General features: G+C 35.0%; 5 protein-coding genes and 1 long non-coding RNA gene across 6 annotated transcripts in view; 1 reads left to right on the forward strand and 5 right to left on the reverse strand.

The window, feature by feature from the left end:
• Positions 1-25,000, forward strand: part of LOC137657666 (uncharacterized) — a 415,410-nt gene that overhangs the window by 153,904 nt on the left and 236,506 nt on the right. The window lies entirely within an intron of this gene.
• On the reverse strand, positions 1,179-2,802 carry LOC137657981 (cuticle protein 7-like). Its single transcript, XM_068392701.1, has 3 exons — positions 2,791-2,802; positions 1,867-2,040; positions 1,179-1,499 (listed from the first exon to the last, which is right to left on the reverse strand). The coding sequence occupies exons 1-3, from the start codon at positions 2,800-2,802 to the stop codon at positions 1,179-1,181; spliced, it is 507 nt and encodes a 168-aa protein (XP_068248802.1).
• On the reverse strand, positions 6,388-7,990 carry LOC137657982 (cuticle protein 7-like). Its single transcript, XM_068392702.1, has 3 exons — positions 7,979-7,990; positions 7,075-7,248; positions 6,388-6,708 (listed from the first exon to the last, which is right to left on the reverse strand). Exons 1-3 carry the CDS (start codon positions 7,988-7,990, stop codon positions 6,388-6,390), a joined length of 507 nt encoding a protein of 168 aa, XP_068248803.1.
• LOC137657983 (cuticle protein 7-like) lies at positions 11,993-13,822 on the reverse strand. The gene is made up of 3 exons (XM_068392704.1): positions 13,811-13,822; positions 12,659-12,847; positions 11,993-12,292 (listed from the first exon to the last, which is right to left on the reverse strand). Exons 1-3 carry the CDS (start codon positions 13,820-13,822, stop codon positions 11,993-11,995), a joined length of 501 nt encoding a protein of 166 aa, XP_068248805.1.
• Positions 17,869-19,639, reverse strand: LOC137657007 (cuticle protein 7-like). Its single transcript, XM_068391357.1, has 3 exons — positions 19,628-19,639; positions 18,555-18,722; positions 17,869-18,189 (listed from the first exon to the last, which is right to left on the reverse strand). Exons 1-3 carry the CDS (start codon positions 19,637-19,639, stop codon positions 17,869-17,871), a joined length of 501 nt encoding a protein of 166 aa, XP_068247458.1.
• The window catches only part of LOC137657984 (cuticle protein 7-like), a 2,455-nt gene continuing 753 nt past the window's right edge, over positions 23,299-25,000 (reverse strand). The window contains exons 2-3 of the mRNA XM_068392705.1: positions 23,971-24,158; positions 23,299-23,619 (exon numbers count right to left, since the gene is read on the reverse strand). Of these exons, the coding sequence (XP_068248806.1) occupies positions 23,299-23,619; positions 23,971-24,158 (509 nt within the window). The remainder of the gene's footprint in view (positions 23,620-23,970; positions 24,159-25,000) is intronic.

Below are 25,000 nucleotides of genomic sequence, written 5' to 3' on the forward strand. Positions count from 1 at the left end.
CAGTCTGGCGTTCACCAGTCTGGGACGTTACCACATCGGCCACCACAGGTTATATTAGTTTCATTCTACTGCAAATGGTAGGATGAGATAAAAAGACTGATTATGTTTTTCTGGTTTAAATTGTCAAACAGGTTATTTCCATAATCCCTTTTCCTTTTAAAGGAAAGTAAGCGATTTGACCTTGTGGGAGAAGGTCGTGTCAGAATATTAGACAAGAAGATATCGATATAAATTGCCTCCGTCTTTGATCACATCATCAAACATCATCAACATGTATGTAAAGGTGAGGCGAGATATTTGGACAATGCTTTTAAATCCGAGTTTATTTTATTCGCCTCCTCAGACTGGATGTCTGAAGCTTTCACCTTTGATATAGCACAGTAATAAGGTCTTCTTTATCGAGGATGGTTGTTGCTGTGGACTGCAAAGCAACACTTTGAGAAATTGCTATATAACTAATCTGCTTTCAAGAAGTGGAAATTTTATAATACTATAACTTTCTCAGGATTTGGTTGCAAATCTTAAATTGCAAATAGATATTGCAAAGCAGTTTCAGTAAAAACATTTAGTGTGTCCCCTATATTTTTTTAAAGTAACTCTTTAAGAGTTTGAAGTTGGTGGGTGCCACCCTGGAAAGTGCTAGAGAAACTTTTTATAGCCTTCTAAAGCAACTCACCACGCTACGAATTTTTACAGAATTTTTCGCAGAAACATTAGCAGTTATAAATTATAATTTCTGATAAACTTATTATATCTGTACATTACTTATACCATTGGAAATAGGGAATATTCAAATATTTGATGGTATGTCAGGTTGCTGACGTATTTGCTTCTGCTTTAACCATTTATTAATTTACACATATTGGTTTGGAGGGTAGTTATAAATTTTGCTTAATAACTATATTATCTATAGCTACAAAGATTAGGACTTTGAGACTATATTGGTATCTAAATCAGACCTTTTTCTTTGGAAAAAGGTGATAATCTACAGTTCAGTATTCTTTGTTCCAAGAGTTCATTTTGCTTATTTTCATCTTAAAGATAACCATTTAATATCTAAGAAATCAGCTTTCTGAAATAAAAGGGATTTTCAATCAAAATTGTTTTCGTATTTGCATATTTAATTAAGACATTTGCACATAAATAGCGTTATTAATGACAATGAAAGAGTCGGTTCATCAATGTGGAACACCATATGAGGGCTTGGGTTGTTCATAAGTCGGGGCTGGGGCTGAGTATGAGGGAGCAGGGGCTGAGTATGAGGGGGCTGGCTTGTAGGGCTGGGGTTCTGGGTACTGGGCCTCGCCCTCGTAAGTGACCTCAGCCTGGTATCCGTTGTGGTGATCGGCGGTGTAAGTGACGATCTGAGTGCGACCGTCGGGGAGGAGGACGCGGTACTGACCGTTGACGACCTTGCCGTCAGAGTTGGAGTCATGGTCAAAGTCGAGACCCTTGTAGTCGTCCTTGACGGCGTACTCGAAGTCGAAGGGCATACCCTCCTGAAATGCGTAAGAAGATATATTTCATTTGATGTTCAATTCCTTGCTGTTGTAAATTTACTTTAGATGTAAACCTCTTCTGCAAGAAATACTGTCTCCATTTTTATTCCCAAATGTTTTTAATTTTTTCTTAAAATTGCCAAAAGGGCAGCGCTTGAGCTAAGTCACATTTGTTTTATCAGTATATTTAGATCATATTTATACATTATCTGATTTTTAATATTAAGAAAGTCTCATGACAAGATCGGATAAATTATAATGGAGAAATGTTTCATGTTTAAATATTTTTAGGTGATTAGAAATCAGTTGAATAGTTGATGAATATCTCTTTGATACCTGAACCTACTAACAGAAATTAGATAGTTACCTCTTTTTTCTCGTAGGATGGTCGAGGGGCTGAATAGGATGGTTGAGGGGCTGAGTAGGATGGCTGAGGTGGGGCGTATGCTGGTGTTGGTGGGGCATACCCATACCCAGCTGGGGCAGGCTTGTCAGGGCGGGCCAAAGCCACGGTCGCTAAACACAGCAGAGTTACCTGGAAATTAATTAGTTTGTTTTTAATTAAAGTATCAAGAGGTCACAAACATTTTGTCATTTCTAAATTAAATTTTCTTTGTTTGATTTTATATATTAAATACACTTCGTCAGACTACTGAAGAAATCTAGACGTCTAGGATCTAGTATTCCAACAAGCACATGATAAAAATGGTAATATATTACCTAATCCACAGAATCCTAAGATAATTTCAGTCACAGTTTAACATACCTTTGACTAGTGATTACAGAATTATGACAATATTTTTTTTTACACATATTATTTATGCATATGAATAATGTCACATCACACCCCAGAACTTGTTTCAAAGACAAATTACTCCTTATTTAAATCACAAAACCCCACATAGATGCTGTGCCCATTCACAAAACTTGTAAGTGTTATATTTTCAAAATAGTGTACACAACCCGTCAGAAATTACGACTGAATATCTAGATGGATATGCACACACACTCACACAGATTCAACCCTTCGCACCCCTATCCCCTTTCATGACTACAACTCGGCTACACTTCTTTCCCCCCCCCCCCCCCTCCTCGATGGACTGGGAAAAACCGAGTAATAATACGTTTAGGAATGTCACACAGTGTGACAGGAAAGATATATATATATATATATATATATATATATATATATATATATATATATATATATATATATATATATATGTGTGTATATATGGGAGATTGAAACGAACTAAGATATTAAAATTCAATCCGATCACTTTGACCTCACCTTTGTGTACATGTCGATAGGATTTCAGAACCGTATGTGGTCCATTACGGAGGAAATGCTCTATTTATACCGGCCCCTTTCAGGAATGACCTCGAAGGGAAGGCCACGCCTTCTGATGGAGCCCAGTCGTGTGGTCACGTTTGGTGACTTCCTTTTCTGAAGACGATGATTTTGGAAGGTACTCACTTCATTTTCATGTTTTATTCAAGGAAAATGTAATTATATTATCATATATATAGTTTTTTCGTGTCCATTTTTTAGTCTCATAGTTTTCCTTTTAGGTAAAAGTAAAGCCGTATTTGGTAAACACTACTTTTAACCATTTTGTAGAAAAGTCTCTTATCGTTTTTTTAAAAAGAATTTATTGCTATGATTTTATCTTTAGCTTCTATTAGATGAATTATAGCTTTTGATCGGGTTCTTATCTTTAATCTATTCGTTTCGATCATGCATATTTGTTTCACGAATATCTTTTTTCTCATGGCATGTATTTCCGTTCGTTACTTCTTTCTTTGGTAAAGGCGGTTTTCAATTGATTTCCCATATTCAGTGTCTCAGTATCCAGTCCATTTGTTACTTTTTCTCTTTGGTATGGGCTATTTTTAATTAATGCCCATATATTCAATATATCATTAGTTTCGTGGATATTTCATGTAAGGTCTTTCATTTGCAACATATGTTCATCTCTGCTTTTATTAAAGAGGCTTTTATATTCATAAATACTCCATAGAACGGTCAGGGAAATGCGCAGGACGCTCAAGTCCTTTGCTGTTAAATTTTGAATGATGTTTCCGGCCACAACTATTGGCTATATTTCCATACTGCATAAATTCATTCCAATCAGTAAACAGATTGCCGTATTCTTTTTCATTCTTTTTGTAGCAGACCTCCGTTTCTTTTCTTTCTCCTCCCATACAGATCTTTCTGTTTCTTAATCTTCTTTCGAACAGAGCAGACGTTCTTAATTTTTTCTCATTCTTTCTAAAGACTACATATTCTAGTTTTCTTTTTTTATATATAATTAGTCTTTTTTTTTACCATATCTTATCCTAAACAGTTCTCAGTTCCCTCTTATTTCTGCTTTCAAACAGACCTCCAATATTCCCTTATTATTAATCAGGAACTGACATGCAATTTCTCTTAGTTAATCTCTCGAATATAATTAGCCCCAAAGTAATAGCTCTCTAAAGTCGAGTTTTAGATTTCATCTAAACAATTCCAAGTATAGAGACTCAAGGTCGTCAAGTCGTCAAGATGGTGATGATGATGATTATATATATATATATATATATATATATATATATATATATATATATACTGTATATATATTTATTCCAGACGTTCGATTATTCGGTCTCTCCTTCCTTCATTTATGGTAGAGCGGCAGTACTCATACCCTAGTGAGAGGGGTTGTAGTTAGGAAAGGGGGAGGGTGTGGGAAGGGTTGAATCTGTTTGTGTGTACATTATGTAAATATTTTGACGGGTCACGTACACTAATTATGTCAATATTAAATTGCTTATGGAGCAGTAGGGGCTTGAGCCCTTCTGGGTTTACAATTAAATTATTTCTACAGTAAACAAAAAGTTCAAAGATTTCGGTGGGAAAACATCGCTGTGAGTGATTGTATGTTGTGTTACTGAGATGTCCCTCAGTATTATGCTTTAAGCAATACAAGAATATACTTCATTTCATTAATGACTTGTATATTATATTTAGAGCAATTCGTTCAAGATTATGGATTGATTATTAGGAAAATTAATAACAACCACAACAAAAAATATTGAGGATAATCAAAATAAAAATAGTATTATACTGATGGATTGATTGATAGGAAAATTAATAACGGCAACAACAAAAAACGATGATGATAATAAAAATAAAAATACTATACTGAATACATAGTGTTAAAAAGGATGCTATGATTTTAGTTTAAGAATACTAAAGGTTAAAGAAAACAAAGTTTAATTTTCAAATAGATTAGGAAGTAAAAAATAATAAATGGCGAACATTTATTTCTTCTAAATGCCAAAAAAATGTGACTTCAAGATGATTAAGGTAAATGCTTACCAAATACGGCAATGTTTTCAGTGAAGAGGAAAATTGAGAATATGAAGAATGGGTACAATGAAGGTTTAAAGGGTTAAAGGCCGCTCATAAATGTCAGATGCAAGAGACAGTGACATTGCCCTATAAAGCAAGATAATACCCCAGAGACTGGCCATATATACATATGATCAGAGCCCACGCCCCTTCTCCACCCAAGCTAAGACCAAGGAGGGTCCGGCAATGGCTGCTTGTGGTTCAGCAGATAGATCTATAGGCCTCCCCCAATCCCCCCTTACTTAGCTCTCAAGGATGGTGAGGTTGTAGCGACCAGAGAAACTAATGAGTGTGAGTGGGACTCGAACCGCAGTGTTTTGTTCACCAGTCTAGGACGTTACCACATCGGCCACCACAGGTTATATTAGCTTCATTCTACTGCAAATGGCAGGATGAGATAAAATGACTGATTATATTTTTCTGCTTTGAATTGTCAAACAGGTCATTTCCATAATCCTTTTTTTTTCTTTTTAAAGTAAAGCAAGGGATTTGACCTTTTGGGAGAAGGTCGTGTCAGAATGTTAGACAAGAAGATATCGATATATATTGCCTCCGTCTTTTTTCACATTCGAACCTCAAACATCATCAACATCTACGTTAAGGTGAGGTGAGATATGTGGACGATGCTTTTAAATCCGAGTTTATTTTATTCGCCTCTTCAGACTGGATGTCTGAAGCTGTCACCTTTGATATAGCACAGCAATAAGGTCTTCTTTATCGAGGATGGTTGTTGCTGTGGACTGCAAAGCAACACTTTGAGAAATTGCTATATAACTAATCTGCTTTCAAGAAGTGGAAATTTTATAATAATATAACTTTCTCAGGATTTGGTTGCAAATCTTAAATTGCAAATAGATATTGCAAAGCAGTTTCAGTAAAAACATTTAGTGTCCCCTATATTTTTTAAAAGTAACTCTTCAAGGATTAGAAGTTGGTTGGTGGCACCCTGGAAAGTGCTGGAGAAACTTTTTATAGCCTTCTAATGCAACTCGCCACGCTACGAATTTTTACAGAATTTTTCGCTAAAAGATTAGAGGTTATAAATTATAACTTCTGATAGACTTATATCTGTACATTACTTATACCATTGGAAATAGGGAATATTCAAATATTTGATGGTATGTCAGGTTGCTGACGTATTTGCTTCTGCTTTAACCATTTATTAATTTACACATATTGGTTTGGAGGGTAGTTATAAATTTTGCATAATAACTATATTATCTATAGCTACAAAGATTAGGACTTTGAGACTATATTGGTATCTAAATCAGGCTTTTTTTTTTTTGGAAAAAGGTGGTAATCTACAGTTCAGTATTCTTTGTTCCAAGAGTTCATTTCGCTTATTTTCATCTTAAAGATAATCATTTAATATCTAAGAAATCAGTTTTCTAAAATAAAAGGGATTTTCAATAAAAATTGTTTTCGTATTTGCATATTTAATGAAGACATTTGCATTTAAATATCGTTATTAATGACAATGAAAGGGTCGGCTCATCAGTGTGGAACACCGTACGATGGCTTGGGTTGTTCGTAAGTCGGGGCTGGGGCTGAGTATGAGGGAGCAGGGGCTGAGTATGAGGGGGCTGGCTTGTAGGGCTGGGGTTCTGGGTACTGGGCCTCTCCCTCGTAAGAGACTTCAGCCTGGTATCCGTTGTAGTGATCGGCGGTGTAAGTGACGATCTGAGTGCGACCGTCGGGGAGGAGGACGCGGTACTGACCGTTGACGACCTTGCCGTCAGAGTTGGAGTTGTGGTCGAAGTCGAGACCCTTGTAGTCGTCCCTGACAGCGTACTCGAAGTCGAAGGGCATACCCTCCTGAAATGCGTAAGAAGATATATATCATTTGATATTTAATTCCTTGCTGTTGTAAATTCACTTTAGATGTAAACCTCTTCTGCAAGCAATACTGTCTCCTTTTTTATTCCTAAATGCTTTTAATTTTTTGGAAAATTGCCAAAAGGGCAGCGCTTGAGCTAAATCATATTGGTTTTATCACTATGTTTAGATCATATTTATACATTATCTGATTTTTAATATTAAGAAAGTCTCATGACAAGATCAGATGAATTATAATAGACAAATTTTTCATGTTTAAATATTCTTAGGTGATTAGAAATCAGTTGAATAGTTGATGAATATCTCTTTGATACCTAAACCTACGAATAGAAATTAGATAGTTACCTCTTTTTTCCCGTAGGATGGTTGAGGGGCTGAATAGGATGGTTGAGGGGCTGAGTAGGATGGCTGAGGTGGGGCGTATGCTGGTGTTGGTGGGGCATACCCATACCCAGCTGGGGCAGGCTTGTCAGGGCGGGCCAAAGCCACGGCCGCCAAACACAGCAGAGTTACCTGAAAATTAATTAGTTTGTTTTTAATCAAAGCATCAAGAGGTCACAAGCAGTTTGTCATTTCTAAACTAAATTTTGTTTGTTTGATTATATATATTAAAAACACTTGTCAGAACATTAAAGAAATCTAGACGTCTAGGATTTAGTATGCCAACAAGCACATTATAAAAATGGTAATATATTACCTAGTCCACAGAATCCTAAGATAATTTCAGTCAAAGTTTAACATACCTTTGACTAGTGATTACAGAATTATGACAATGTTTTTTCACACATATTATTCATGCATATGCATAATGTCATATCACACCCCAGAACTTGATTTAAAGACAAATTACTCCTTATTTAAATCACAAAACGCCACATAGATGTTGTGCCCATTCACAAAACTCGTGAGTGTTATATTTTCAAACAAGTGTACACAACCCGTCAAAAATTACAACTGAATATATAGATGGATATGCACACACTCACACAGATTCAATCCTCCGCACCCCTATCCCCTTTCATGACTACAACTCGGCTACACTTCTTTCCCCCCCCCCCCCCCTCCTCGATGGACTGGGAAAAACCGAGTAATTATACGTTTGGGAATGTCACACAGTGTGACAGGAAAAAAAATATATATATATATATATATATATATATATATATATATATATATATATATATATATATATATGGGAGATTGAAACGAACTAAGATATTATAATTCAATCCGATCACTTTGACCTCACCTTCGTGTTCATGTCGATAGGATTTCAGAACCGTATGTGGTCCAATACGGAGGAAATGCTCTATTTATACCGGCCCCTTCCAGGAATGACCTCGAAGGAAGGCCACGCCTTCAGATGCAGCCCAGTCGTGTGGTCACGTTTGGTGACTTCCTTTTCTGAAGACGATGATTGTGGAAGGTACTCACGTCATCTGCATGTTTTATTCAATGAAAATGTAATTATGTTATTATATATATAGTTTTTTCTTGTCCATTTTTTAGTGTTATAGTTTTGCTCTTAGGTAAAAGAATAGCAGTATTTGGTAAACACCACTTTTAACCATTTTTTAGAAAAGTCTCTTATCGTTTTTTTTTAATAGGAATTTATTGCTATGGTTTTATCTTTAGCTTTTATTATGTGAATTACAGCTTTTGATTGGGTTCTTATCTTTAATCTATTCGTTTTGATCATGCATAGTTGTTTCACGAATATATGTTTTTTTCTTATGGCAATTACCTCCGTTCGTTACTTCTTTCTTTGGTGCAGACGATTTTCAATTGATGCCCCCCCCCCACCCCCCATATTCAGTGTCTCAGTATGCAGTCCATCTGTTAACTATTTCTCTTTGGTATCGCCTATTTCCAATTAATGCCCATATATTCAATATGTCATTAGTTTCATAGATATTTCATGTAAGGTTTTTCATTTGCAATATATGTTCATCTCTGCATTTATTAAACAGGATTTTATATTCTTAAATTCTCCATGGTCACTGTTCAATTAGTTCATTATGCATGTTGCCTAAGATTTTTCATAACTCTGACCATCCTTTACATTCAGATCTCCCTGGACAATTCTATCCTGTTCGTAATATTAGGCATGCAGTTAATTCTAATAGCCAGGCCTTCTCCATTATGAGGCTCAATACTACACAGTATTCTAAAAGTTTTATTCCAGCTGTTACCAAGTTGTGGTAATCTTCCTAATCGGGTATTTGAATCAGTAGAACTTCAAAAGTTCAAAGTTGGAGCAAATGTTTTTATGTTGACCAGGCTGACATGAGTCTTTTTATTCTTTATATATGACATATCTGTTTTTAACGTTGTTAACAGTTTATATAGGACATATCTGTTTTGACGCAGATACTGTTTTTAGAATGATATATTGTTAATTTATTCACATCATTTATTTATTTCCTTATTTCCTTTCCTCACTGGGCTATTTTTCCCTGATGGAGCCCTTGGGCTCATAGCATCTCGCTTTTCCAACTAGGGTTTTAGCTTGGCTAGTAATTATAATAATAATGATAAAGAATGGTCAGAGAAAAACGCAGGACGTTCAAGTCCTTTACAGTTAACATCTTGTAGATTGTGAATGATCTTTCCGGCCACAACTATTGGCTAGATTTCCATAATGCATAAATGCATTCTTACCAGTAAAGAGAACGCCTTATTCTCTTTCATTCTTTTTGTAGCAGACCAATGTTTCTTTTCTTCCTCCTCTTAAATAGATCTTTTTGTTTCTTAATCTTCTTTCGAACAGAGCGGGCGTTCTTAATTTTTTTTATTCTTTCTAAAGACCACATATTCCAGTTTTCTTTTTTTATGAACAATTAATCTTTATTTTTTACTATATCTTATCTTAGACAGTTCTCATTTCCTTCTTGTTTCTCCTTTCAAACAGACCTTCTCTAATATTCTCTTATTTTTAATCCGGAACTGACCTCTAGTTTCTTTTATTTTATCTTTCGAATATACTTGCCCCAAAGTAATAGCTCTTTGAAGTAGAGTTTTTTATTTCTTTCAAGCAATTCCAACAATAGAGACTGAAGGTTCTCAAGTCGTCAAGATGGTGATGATGATTATTTATATATATATATATATATATATATATATATATATATATATATATATATATATATATATATATATATTGCAGACGTTCGATTATTCGGTCTCTTCGTCCTTCATTTATGGTGTATCTAAATATTTAGACGGGTTACATACACTAATTTATGTCAAAATTAAAAAGTTCTTCATCAATATAGAGTGGTAGGGGCTTGAGCTCTTCTGGGTTTACAATTGAATTATTTCTATAGTAAATAAAAAGTTCAAAGATTTCGGTAGGAAAACATCGCGTTGAGTAAATGTATGTTGAGTTACTGACATGTCATCCAGTATTAGGCTTCAAGCAATACCAGAATATACTTCATATCATTAATAACTTTTATTTTATATCTACAGCCATTAGTATCGTTCTAGATTATGGAATGAATAATAGGAAACTTAATATCAGCCACAAGGAAAAAAAATGATGAAAATAATGAAAATAGAAATAGTATTATACTGGATATATAATGTTGAAAAGGATGCTATGATTTTAATTGAAGAATACTACAGATTAAAGGAACCAAAGTTTATATTCAAAAAGATTAGGAAGTAAAATGAATAAATGGCGAAAATTTATTTCTTCTAAATGCCTAAAAAATGAGTTCAAGATGCTTCAGGTGAATGCTTACCAAATACGGCAATGCTTTCACTTAAGAGGGAAAATTGTGGTTATGAAGAATGGGTACAATTAAAGTTTAAAGGTCGCTCATAAATGGCGGAGGCAAGAGACTGTGACATTGCCCTATCAAGCAGGACAATGCCCTAGCGACTGACAATTTATACATATGATCAGCACCCATGTCCCCTCTCCATCCAAGCTGGGACCAAGAAGGGTCAGGTAATGGCTACTGATGGCTCAGCAGATAGATCTGTTGGCTCCCCCAAACCTCCCTTACTTAGCTCTCAAGGATGGTGAGGTTGCAGCGACCAAAGAAACTAACGAGTTTGAGCGGGACTCGAACCGCAGTGTTGCGTTCACCAGTCAGGGACGTTACCACATCGGCCACCACAGGTTATATTAGCTTCATTCTATTGCAAGTGGCAGAATGAGATAAAAAGACTGATTATGTTTTTCTTCTCTGAATTGTCAACCAGGTCATTTCCATAATCCTTTTTTTTTTCTTTTTTTTTTTTTTAAAAAGAAAGCAAGTGATTTGACCTGGTGGAAGAGGGTCGTGTCAGAATGTTAGACAAGAAGATATCAATATAAATTGCCTCCGTCTTTGATCACATTCGAACCTCAAACATCATCAACATGTACGTAAAGGTGAGGCGAGATATTTGGACGATGCTTTTAAATCCTTGTTTATTCTATTCGCCTCTTCAGACTGGGACGTTTGAAGCTGTCACCTTTGATATAGCACAGCAATACCGTCTTCTTCATCAAGGATGGTTGTTGCTGTGGACTGCTGAGCAGCACTTTGAGAAATTGCTTTATAACTAAATCGCTTTCAAGAAGTGGAAATTTAATAATAATATAACTTTCTCAAGATTTGGTTGCAAATCTTAAATTGCAAATAGATATTGCAAATAGTTTCAGTTAAAACATTTTGTGTGTCTCTTATATTTTTTAAAAGAAGTTGGAGGGTGCCATCATGGAAAATGGCAGAGAAACTCATTATAGCCTTCTAAAGTAACTCACCGCGCTACGAATTTTTACAGAATTTTTCACAAAAAGGTTAGAGGTTATGAATTATAGCTTTTGATAAACTTATGATATCTCTATAATACTTATACCATTGGAAAGGGGAAATATTCAAATATTTGATGGTATGTCAGATTGCTGACGTATTTGCTTCCACTTTAGCCATTTATTTATTTACAGGTATCGTGTTGGAATTTAGTTATAAATTTTGCATAGTAACTATATTATCAATAGCTACAAAGATTAGGACTTTGAGACTATATTGCTATCTAAATCAGTCTTTTGCCTTGGAAAAGGATGACAATCTACTGTTCAGTATTCTATCATTCTAAGAGTTCATTTTGCTTATTTTCATCTTAAACGTAACCATTTGATATCTAAGAAAGCAGCTTTCTGGAATGAGATGGATTTTCAATAAAAATTGTGTTTTCGTATTTGCATATTTAATTAAGACATTTGCACATAAATATCGTTATTAATGACAATGAAAGAGTCGGTTCATCAGTGTGGAACACCGTATGAGGTCTTGGGTTGTTCGTAAGTCGGGGCTGGGGCTGAGTATGAAGGGGCTGGCTTGTAGGGCTGGGGTTGTGGGTACTGGGCCTCGCCCTCGTAAGTGACCTCAGCCTGGTATCCGTTGTGGTGATCGGCGGTGTAGGTGACGATCTGAGTGCGACCGTCGGGGAGGAGGACGCGGTACTGACCGTTGACGACCTTGCCGTCGGAGTTGGAGTTGTGGTCGAAGTCGAGACCCTTGTAGTCGTCCTTGACGGCGTACTCGAAGTCGAAGGGCATACCCTCCTGAAATGCGTAGGAAGATATATTTCATTTGATGTTTAATTTATTGCTGTTGTAAATTTACTTTTGATGTAAACCTCTTCTGCAAACAATTCTGTCTCCAATTTTTATTCCAAAATGTTTTTAATTTTTTCTTAAAATTGCCAAAAGGGCAGCGCTTGAGCTAAGTCCTATTTGTTTTATCAGTATATTTAGATCATATTTATACATTATATGATTTTTAATATTAAGAAAGTCTCATGACAAGATCGGATAAATTATAATAGACAAATTTTTCATGTTTAAATATTCTTAGGTGATTAGAAATCAGTTGAATAGTTGATGAATATCTCCTTGATACCTAAACCTACTAACAGAAATCAGAGTTACCTCTTTTTTCTCGTAGGATGGTTGAGGGGCTGAATAGGATGGTTGAGAGGCTGAATAGGATGGTTGAGGGGCTGAGTAGGATGGCTGAGGTGGGGCGTATGCTGGTGTTGGTGGGGCATACCCATACCCAGCTGGGGCAGGCTTGTCAGGGCGGGCCAAAGCCACGGCCGCCAAACACAGCATAGTTACCTGGAAATTAATTAGTTTGTCTTTAATGAAAGCATCAAGAGGTCACAAGCAGTTTGTCATTACTGAATTAAATTTTGTTTGTTTGATTATATATATTAAAACACTTGTCAGAACACTAAAGAAATCTGGACGTCTAGGATCTAGTATGCCAACAAGCACATTATAAAAATGGTAATATATTACCTAGTCCACAGAATTATAAGATAATTTCAGTGACAGTTTAACATTATATTTTAACAAGTGATTAAAGAATAATGTGAATATTTTTTACACATTGTTTATGCAAATGCATAATGTCACATCACTCCCCAGAACTTGATTTAAAGATGAATTAGGCCTTACTGAAATCACAAATCTCCACATAGATAATGTGCCCATTCACAAAACCGGTAAGTGTTATATTTTCAAACTAGTGTACACGACCCGTCAAAAATTACGACTAGATATATATAGATGGATATGCACACACAATCACACAGATTCAACCCTTCCCACCCCTATCACCTTTCCTGACTACAACACGGCTACCCCTCTCTCCACCCCCCTACTCGAGTGACTGGGAAAAACCGAGTAATTATACGCTTGGTAATGTTACATAGGGTGACAGGCAATATATATATATATATATATATATATATATATATATATGTATATATATATATATATATATATATATATATATGTATATATATGTATATATATATATATATATATATATATATATATATTTTTTTTTATATGCATATGTATATATATATATATATATATATATATATATATATATATATATATATATATATATAGGCTATATATATATATATATATATATATATATATATATATATATATATGTGTGTGTGTGTGTGTGTGTGTGTCTGTGTGTGAATTAATGTATGTATATTATTTAAGAGATATTGTTGAGAACTTAGGTATTAAAATTCAATCCGGTCACTTTGACCTCACCTTCGTGTACATGTCGATAGGATTTCAGATCCGTATGTGGTCCAATACGGGGGAAAGGCTCTATTTATACCGGCCCCTTTCAGGAGTGACCTCGAAGGGAAGGCCACGCCTTCAGATGCGGCCCAGTCGTGTGGTCACGTTTGGTGACTTCCTTTTCTGAAGACGATGATTTTGGAAGGTACTCACGTCATCTGCATGTTTTATTCAATGAAAATGTAATTATATTTTTATATAGTTTTTTTCGTATCCATTTTCAGTGTTATAGTTTTCCCCGTAGGTAAAAGAATAGCAGTATTTGATTAAAACTACTTTTAACCTCTTTGTAGAAAAGTCTCTTACTGTTTTTCTTGATTAGGAATTTATTGCTATGATTTTATCTTTAGCTTTTATTATGTTAATTACATCTTTTGATTGGGTTCTTATCTTCAATCCATCCGTTTTGATCATACATAGTTGTTTCACGAATATATGTTTTTTCTCATGGCATATACCTCCGTTCGTTACTTCTTTCTTTAGTACAGACGGTTTTCAATTGATACTCCATATTCATTGTATCAGTATGCAGTCCATTTTTTTCTTTTTCTCTTTGGTATCGCCTATTTTCAATTAATGCCCATATATTGAATATATTATTAGTTTCATAGATATTTCTTGTAAGGTTTTTCATTTTGCAATATTTGTTTGTCTCTACATTCATTAAACATGCTTTTTTACTCATAAATATTCCATAGTCACTGACACAAAGGGTCAGAGAAAAACGCAGGACGTTCAAGTCCTTTACTGTTAACATCTTGTAAATTTTTAATGATCTTTCCGGCCACAACTATTGTCTATATTTCCATAATGCATAAATGCATTTTTATCAGTAATCAAGAAGCCATATTCTCTTTCATTCTTTTTGGAGTAGATCTCCGTTTCTTTTCTTTCTCCTCTCAAAAAGATCTTTTTGTTTCTTAATCTTCTTTCGAACAGAGCAGGCGTTCTTAAGTTTTTTTTTATTTTTTCTGGAGTCTACATATTTCAGTTTTCTTTTTTTATGAACAATTCATCTTTTATTTTTTACTATATCTTATCTTAAACAGTTCTCAGGTCCCTCTTATTTCTCCTTTCAAACAGACCTTCTCCAATATTCCCTTATTTTTAATCAGGAACTGACCTCTAATTTCTCTTATTTTATCTCTCGAATATACTTGGCCCAAAGTAATAGCTCTTTAAAGTCGAGTTTTATATTTCATCCAAGCAATTCCAAGAATAGTGACTGAAGGTCGTCAAGTTGTCAAGATGGTGATGATTATGATTATATATATATATATATATATATATATATATATATATATATATATATATATACTGTATATATATATATACTGTATATATATATACATATATATATATATATATATATATATACAGTATATATATATATATATATATATATAATATATATATATATATATATATATTCCCGATGTTCGATTATCCGGTCTCTCCGTCCTTCATTTATGGTAGAGGGAGTAGTTATACCGTAGTGAGAGGGGTTGTAGTCACGAAAGGGGAGGGTGTGGGAAGGGTTGAATCTGTCTGTGTGTACATATCTATCAAAATATTTAGACGAGTTACGTACACGAATTATGTCAATATTAAAAAGTTCTTCAACTATATGGAGCAGTAGGGGCTGGAGCCGTTCTGGGTTTACAATTGAATTATTTCTATAGTAAATAACGGATTTTGAGCAAAATGAAAATCTATTTTTGGGTTAGAATGACATGTCGTCCTGATGGAAGGATTCCTTTAGGTAGCCTTCTAAGGGATTTTTGCGACAGTGATACTCCCAGAGAATTAAACTGAAGGTCTCCAGGATTGTAACTCCTGGCGCTAGCATCCAAATAAGGATATCACATAATATCAGGGGACGTATTTTTTAGATACGACACAGAGCAATCTTCACCCCGAATAGATTTAACTCTTTGCTTTAAGGAGGAAGAGTGGCGAAAGAAAGGGGGTGCCGTTCTAGGTACCCGGTGGACCTCCTATCCGTGCTACTACCGGCAGTTCAAAGATTTCGGTGTGAAAACGTCGCAGTGAGAGAATGTATGTTGAGTTACTGACATGTCATTCAGTATTATGCTTCAAGCAATACAAGAATATACTTTATTTCATTAATGACTTGTATATTATATTTAGAGCAATTCGTTCAAGATTGTGGATTGAGTAATAGGACAATAAATAACAGCCACAATAAAATATAATGATGATAATACTGAAAATTAAAATGATATATACTGAGGGATTGATTGATAGGAAAATTAATAACCGCAACAACAAAAATCGATGATGATAATAAAAATAAAAATACCATACCGAATATATAATGTTAAAATGGATGCTATGATTTTGATTGAAGAATACTACATATTAAAGCAAACAAAGTTCAATTTTCAAATAGATTAGGAAGTAAAATTAATAAATGACGAACATTTATTTCCTCTAAATGCTAAAAAAATGAATTAAAGATGCCCAAGGTAATTGTTTACCAAATACAGCGATGCTTTCACTGAAGAGGAAAATTGTGGTTATGAAGAATGGGTACAGGTAAGGTTTAAAGGTCGCTCATGAAAGGCAGAGGCAAGGGACAGAGTCATCGCCCTATGAAGCAGGATAATGCTCTAGAGACTGACCATTTATACATATGATCAGCGCCCATGCCCCTTCTCCACCCAAGCTAGGACCAAGGAGGGTCAGGCAATGACTGCTAGTGACTCAGCAGATAGATTCTTAGGCTCCCCCCCATCCCTAGCTCACAAGGAGGGTGAGGTTGCAGCGACCAAAAAAATAAGGAGTATGAGTGTGACTTGAACCCCAGTCTGGTTTTCACCAGTCAGGGACGTTACCACGTCGGGCATCACAGGTTATATTAGCTTAATTCTATTGCAAGTGGCAGAATGATATAAAATGACTGATTATCAATTTTCTGCTTTGAATTGTCAACCAGGTCATTTCCATAATCCTTTTTTTTTTCTTTTTTTCTTTATATCTGAAGGATAGCAAGGAACTTGACCTTGTGGGAGAAGGTCGTGTCAAAATGATAGAAAGGAAGATATCGATATAAATTGCCTCCGTCTTTGATCACATTGGAATCTCAAACATCATCAACATGTATGTAATGGTGAGGGAGATATTTGGACAATGCTTTCAAATCCGAGTTTATTCTATTCGCCTCTTCAGACTGGGACGTTTGAAGCTATCACCTTTGATATAGCACAGCAATAAGGTCTTCTTTATCGAGGATGGTTGTTGCTGTGGACTGCAAAGCAGCACTTTGAGAAATATCTTTAAAACTAATCTGCTTTCAAGAAGTGGAAATTTAATAATAATATAACTTTCTCAGGCTTTGGTTGCAAATCTTAAATTGCAAATAGATATTGCAAAGCAGTTTCAGTAAAAACATTTAGTGTGTCCCCTATATTTTTTAAAAGTAGCTCTTTAAGGGTTAGAAGTTGGTGGGTGCCACCCTGGAAAGTGATGGAGAAACTTATAGCCTTCTAAAGCAGCTTGCAACGCTACAAATTTTTACAGAATTTTTCGCAAAAAGATCAGAGGGTATGAATCATAGCTTCTGATAAACTTATGATATCTGTACGTTACTTCTACCATTGGAAAGGGGAAATATTCAAATATTTGATGGTATGTCAGATTGCTGACGTATTTGCTTCTGCTTTAACCCTTTATTAATTTACACGCATCGGGTTGGAGGGTAGTTATAAGTTTTGCATAGTAACTATATTATCTATAGCTACAAACGTTAGGACTTTGAGACTATATTGCTATCTAAATAAGTCTTTTGCCTTGGAAAAGGTTGATAATCTACTGTTCAGTATCCTTTCATTCTAAGAGTTCATTTTGCTTATTTTCATCTTAAAGATAACCATTTAATATCTAAGAAAGCAGCTTTCTGAAATAAAATGGATTTTTAGTGAAAATTGTTTTCGTATTTGCATATTTAATTAAGACATTTGCACATAAATATCGTTATTAATGACAATGAAAGAGTCGGTTCATCAGTGTGGAACACCGTATGAGGTCTTGGGTTGTTCATAAGTCGGAGCTGGGGCTGAGTAAGCGGGAGCAGGGGCTGAGTATGAGGGGGCTGGCTTGTAGGGCTGGGGTTCTGGGTACTGGGCCTCTCCCTCGTAAGTGACCTCAGCCTGGTATCCGTTGTGGTGATCGGCGGTGTAAGTGACGATCTGAGTGCGACCGTCGGGGAGTAGGATGCGGTACTGACCGTTGACGACCTTGCCGTCAGAGTTGGAGTTGTGGTCGAAGTCGAGACCCTTGTAGTCGTCTTTGACGGCGTACTCGAAGTCGAAGGGCATACCCTCCTGAAATGGGTAAGAAGATATATTTCATTTGATTTTTAATTCCTTTCTACCGTAAGTTTACTTTAGATGTAAACCTCATCGGCAAATAATAGTCTCCAATCTTTATTCCCAAATGTTTTTAATTTTTTGGGAAAATGCCAAAAGGGCAGCGCTTGAGCTAAGTCATATTGGTTTTATCAGTATATTTAGATCATATTTATACATTATCTGATTTTTAATATTAAGAAAGTGTCATGACAAGATCGGATAAATTATAATAGACAAATTTCTCCTGTTTAAATATTCTTAGGTGATTAGAAATCAGTTGAATGGTTGATGAATATCTCTTCGATACCTAAACCTACTAACAGAAATCAGATAGTTACCTCTTTTTTCTCATAGGATGGTTGAGGGGCTGAATAGGATGGTTGAGGGGCTGAGTAGGATGGCTGAGGTGGGGCGTATGTTGGTGTTGGTGGGGCATACCCATACCCAGCTGGGGCAGGCTTGTCAGGGCGGGCCAAAGCCACGGCCGCCAAACACAGCAGAGTTACCTGGAAATTAATTAGTTTGTCTTTAATGAAAGCATCAAGAGGTCACAAGCAGTTTGTCATTTTAAAATTAAGATTTTTTTTTTTGATTATATGTATTAAAACACTTGTAAGAACACTAAAGAAATCTAGACGTCTAGGATCTAGTATTCCAACATGCACATGATAAAAATGGTAATATATTACCTAGTCCACAGAATTCTTAGATAATTTCAGTCACAGTTTAACCTTATGTTTTTAACAAGTAATTACAGAATTATGTATATATTTTTTACACATATTATTTATGCATATGCATAATGTCACATCACTCCCCAGAACTTGATTTATAGATAAATTAAGCATTACTGAAATCATAAATCTCCACATAGATGTTGTGCCCATTCACGTAAGTCCTCAGTGTTATATTTTCAAACTAGTGTACACGACCCGTCAAAAATTACGACTAGATAGCTAGATGGATATGCACGCACTCACACAGATTCCACCCTTACCACCCCTATCCCCTTTCATGACTACAACACGGCTACCCTTCTTTCCCCCCCCCCCCCCCCCCTACTCGAGGGACTGGGAAAAACCGAGTAATTATACGTCTGGCAATGTCACACAGTATGACAGGAAAGACATTTATATATACATATATATATATACATATATATATATATATATATATATATATATATATATATATATATATATATATATATATATATATATATATATATATAGATATAGATACATGTATACACATATATATATACACACACATATATATATATATATATATATATATATATATATATATATATATATACATATATATTTATATATATATATATATTTATATATATATGAGAGATTGGAAAGAACGGAGATATTAAAATTCAATCCGGTCACTTTGATCTCACCTTCTTGTACATGTCGATAGGATTTCAGACAGATTCGTATGTGGTCCAATACGGAGGAAATGCTCTATTTATACCGGCCCCTTCCAGGAATGACCTCGAAGGGAAGGCCACGCCTTCAGATGCAGCCCAGTCGTGTAGTCACGTTTGGTGTCTTCCTTTTCCTGAAGACGATGATTTTGGTAGGTACTCACGTCATTTGCATGTTTTATTCAAGGAAAATGTAATTATATTATCATATATATAGTTTTTTCTTGTCCATTTTTTAGTGTTTTAGTTTTCCTCTTAGGTAAAAGTATAGCAGTATTTGGTAAACACTACTTTTAACCATTTTGTAGAAAAGTCTTATGGTTTTTTTTTCAATAGGAATTTATTCCTATGGTTTTATCTTTAGCTTTTATTATGTGAATTACAGCTTTTGATTGGGTTCTTATCCTTAATCTATTCGTTTTGATCATGCAGAGTTGTTTCACGAATATATGTTTTTTCTTATGGCAATTACCTCCGTTCGTTACTTCTTTCTTTGGTACAGGCAGTTTTCAATTGATGCCCCCCCCCATATTCAATTATCAGAATGCAGTCCATTTGTTAACTTTTTCTCTTTGGTATTGCCTATTTCCAATTAATGCCCATATATTCAATATATCATTAGTTTCATAGATATTACGTGTAAGGTTTTTCATTCTGCAATATATGTTCATCCCTGCATTTATTAAACAGACTTTTATATTCATAAATACTCCATAGTCACTGACATAAAGAAGGGTCAGAGAAAAACGCAGGACGTTCAAGTCCTTTACAGTTAACATATTGTAGATTGTGAATGATCTTCCCGGCCACAACTTTTGGCTATATTTCCATAATGCATAAATGCATTCTTATCATTGATCAGAATGCTATAGTCTCTTTCATTCTTTTTGTAGCAGACCTCCGTTTCTTTTCTTTCTCCTCTCAAAAAGTTCTTTTTGTTTCTTAATCTTCTTCTGAACAGAGCAGGCGTTCTTAATTTTTTCTTATTCTTTCTAAACACCATATATTCCAATTTTCTATTTTATGAGTAATTAATCTTTATTGTTTACTATATCTCATCTGAAACAGTTCTCAGTTCCCGTTTATCTTAACTTTCGAACAGACCTCCAATATTCTCTTATTTTTAATCAGGAACTGACCACCAGATTCTCTTATTTTATCTCTCGAACATACTTGCCCTAAAGTATTAGTCTTTAAATTCGAGTTTTATATTTCATTCAAGTAATTCCAAGAATAGAGACTAAAGGTTGTCAAGTCGCCAAGATGGTGATGATGATGATTTTTATATATATATATATATATATATATATATATATATATATATATATATATATATATATATATATATATATATATATATATATATATATATATATATATATATATATATATATATATATATATATACTGTATGTCAGATGTTCGATTATTCGGTCCCTCCGTATCTCATTTATGGTAGAGAGGAAGTAGTCATACCCTAGTGAGATGGGTTTTAGTCACGAAAGGGGGAGGGTGTGGGAAGGGTTGAATCTGTTTGTGTGCATATATATATCTAAATATCTTGATGGGTCACGTACACTAATTTTATCAATATTAATATGTTCTTTAATAATGTGGAGCAGTAGTAGCTTGAGCTCTTCTGGGTTTACAATCGAATTATCTCTATATTCAATAAAGAGTTCAAAGATTTCGTTGGGAAAACATCGCAGTGAGAGAATGTATGTTGAGTTACTGACTTGTCATTCATTATTATGCTTCTAGCAATACAAAGAATATACTTCGTTTCATTAATGAATTGTATAATATATTTATAGAAATTCGTTCAATATTGTGGATTGATTAATAGAAAAATGAATAACAGCCACAAAAAAAATAATGATGCTAATAATTAAAATAAAAATAGTATTATATTGATGGATTGATTGATAGGAAAATTAATAACGGCAACAACAAAAAACGATGCTGATAATAAAAATAGAAATACTATACTGAATACACAATGTTAAAAAGGATGCTACAATTTTGATTAAAGAATACCTGAGATTAAAGCAAACAAAATTAATTTTTCAAATAGATTAGGAAGTAAAATTAATAAATGGCGAAAATTTATTTCTTCTAAATGCTAAAAGAATGGGAGTTCAAGATGCTCAAGTTAAATGCTTACCAAATACGGCAATGCTTTCACTGAAGAGGAAAATTGTGGTTATGAAGAATGGGTACAATGAAAGTTTAAAGGTTTAAAGTTCACTCATGAATGGCAGAGCCAAAGGACAGAGATATTGCCCTATCAAGCAGGACAATACCCTAGAGATTGACCATAGATATATATGATCAGCACCCACGCCCCCTCTCCACCCAAGCTAGGACCAAGTGGGGCTAGGCAATGGTGGCTAGTGACTTAGCAGATAGATTTATAGGCTCCCCCCCCCCCCCCCCATCCCTAGCTCATAAGGATGGTGAGGTTGCAGCGACCAAAGAAACTAACGAGTTTGAGCGGGACTCGAACGCAGTGTTGCGTTCACCAGTCAGGGATGTTACCACATCGGCCACCATAGTTTATATTAGCTTCATTCTATTGCAAATGACAGATTAAGATAAAAAGACTGATTATGTTTTTCTGCTTTGAATCGTCAACCAGATCATTTCAATAATCTTTTTTTTTTTTGACCCTGTAGGAGAAGGTCGTGTCAGAATGTCAGAAAGGAAGATATCGATATAAATTGCCTCCGTCTTTGATCACATTCGAACCTCAAACATCATCAACAGGCGAGATATTTGGATAATGTTCTTAAATCTGAGTTTATTCTGTTCGCCTCTTCAGACTGGATGTCTGAATATGTCCCTTTGATATAACACAGCAATAAGGTCTTCTTTATCGTGGTTGTTGCTGTGCACTGCAAAGCAGCACTTTGAGAAATTGCTTTATAACTAATCTGCTTTGAAGAAGTGGAAATTCAATAATATAACTCAGGATTTGGTTGCAAATCTTAAATTGCAAATAGATATTGCAAAGTAGTTTCAGTAAACACATTTAGTGTGTCCCCTATATTTTTTAAAAGTAAATCTTTAAGGGTTTGAAGTTGGAAGGTGCCACCCTGGAAAATGCTGGAGAAACTTTTTATAGCCTTCTAAAGTAAATCGAAAAGCTATGAATTTTTACCTAATTTTTCACAAAACGATTAGAGGTTGTCAATCATAAATTCTGATAAACTTATGATATATGTACATTACTTGTATCATTGGAAAGGGGGAAAATTTAAATACTTGATGGTATGTCAGTTTGCTGACGTGTTTGCTTTTGCTTTAACCATTTATTAGTTTACACGTATCGGGTTGGAGGGTAGTTATAAATTTTACATAGTAACTATATTATCGATAGTTATAAAGATTAGGACTTTGAGACTATATTGCTATCTAAATCAGTCTTTTGGCTTGGAAAAGGGTGATAATCTACTGTTCAGTATTCTTTTATTCAAAGAGTTCATTTTGCTTATTTTCATCTTAAAGATAACTATTTGATATCTAAGAAAGCATCTTTCTGAAATAAAAGGGATTTTCAATAAAAATTGTTTTCGTATTTGCATTTTTAATTAAGACATTTGGACATAAATATCGCTATTAATGACAATGAAAGAGTCGGCTCATCAGTGTGGAACACCGTATGAGGGCTTGGGTTGTTCATAAGTTGGGGCTGGGGCTGAGTATGAGGGAGCAGGGGCTGAGTATGAAGGGGCTGGGTTGTAGGGCTGGGGTTGTGGGTACTGGGCCTCGCCCTCGTAAGTGACCTCAGCCTGGTATCCGTTGTGGTGATCGGCGGTGTAAGTGACGATCTGAGTGCGACCGTCGGGGAGGAGGACGCGGTACTGACCGTTGACGACCTTGCCGTCAGAGTTGGAGTCGTGGTCGAAGTCGAGACCCTTGTAGTCATCCCTGACGGCGTACTCGAAGTCAAAGGGCATACCCTCCTGAAATCCGTAAGAAGATATATTTCATTTGATGTTTAATTCCTTGCTGTTGTAAATTTACTTTAGATGTAAACCTCTTCTGCAAACAATACTGTCTCCATTTTTATTCCCAAATGTTTTTAATTTTTTAGAAAATTTTCAAAAATTTTCATATTGGTTTTATCAGTATATTTAGATCATATTTATTCATTATCTGATTTTTTATATTAAGAAAGTCTCATGACAAGATCGGATGAATTATAATAGACAAATTTTTCCTGTTTAAATATTCTTAGGTGATTAGAAATCAGTTGAATAGTTGATGAATATCTCCTTGATACCTAAACCTACTAACAGAATTGAGATAGTTACCTCTTTTTTCTCGTAGGATGGTTGAGGGGCTGAATAGGATGGTTGAGGGGCTGAGTAGGATGGCTGAGGTGGGGCGTATGCTGGTGTTGGTGGGGCATACCCATACCCAGCTGGGGCAGGCTTGTCAGGGCGGGCCAAAGCCACGGCCGCCAAACACAGCAGAGTTACCTGGAGATAAATTAGTTTGTCTTTAATTAAAGTATCAAGAGGTCACAAACAGTTTGTCATTTCTAAATTAAATTTTCTTTGTTTTATTATATATATTAAAAACACTTGTCAGAACACTAAAGAAAGCTGGACGTCTAGGATCTAGTATGCCAACAAGCACATGATAAGAATGGTAATATATTACCTAATCCAAAGAATTCTTAGTTAATTTCAGTCACAGTTTAACCTTATGTTTTTAACAAGTAATTACAGAATTATGTATATATTTTTTACACATATTATTCATGCATATGCATAATGTCACATCACTCCCCAGAACTTGATTTATAGATAAATTAAGCATTACTGAAATCATAAATCTCCACATAGATGTTGTGCCCATTCACGTAAGTCGTCAGTGTTATATTTTCAAATGATTGTACACGACCCGTCAAAAATTACGACTAGATAGCTAGATGGATATGCACACACTCACACAGATTCCACCCTTCCCACCCCTATCCCCTTTCATGACTACAACACAGCTACCCTCCCCCCCCCCCACTCGAGGGACTGGGAAAAACCGAATAATTATACGTCTGGCAATGTCAAACAGTGTGACAGGAAAGATAAATATATATATATATATATATATATATATATATATATATGTATGTATGTATATGTATGTATGTATGGGAGATTGGAAAGAATTGCAATATTAATGGTCAATCCGGTCACTTTGACCTCACCTTCGTGTACATGTCGATAGGATTTCAGATTCGTATGTGATCCAATACGGAGGAAATGCTCTATTTATACCGGCCGCTTTCAGGAATGACCTCGAAGGGAAGGCGACGCCTTCAGATGCAACCCAGTCGTG

Source organism: Palaemon carinicauda, chromosome 18 (assembly GCF_036898095.1).
Source record: "Palaemon carinicauda isolate YSFRI2023 chromosome 18, ASM3689809v2, whole genome shotgun sequence".
In the NCBI taxonomy this organism is placed as follows: domain Eukaryota; kingdom Metazoa; phylum Arthropoda; class Malacostraca; order Decapoda; family Palaemonidae; genus Palaemon; species Palaemon carinicauda.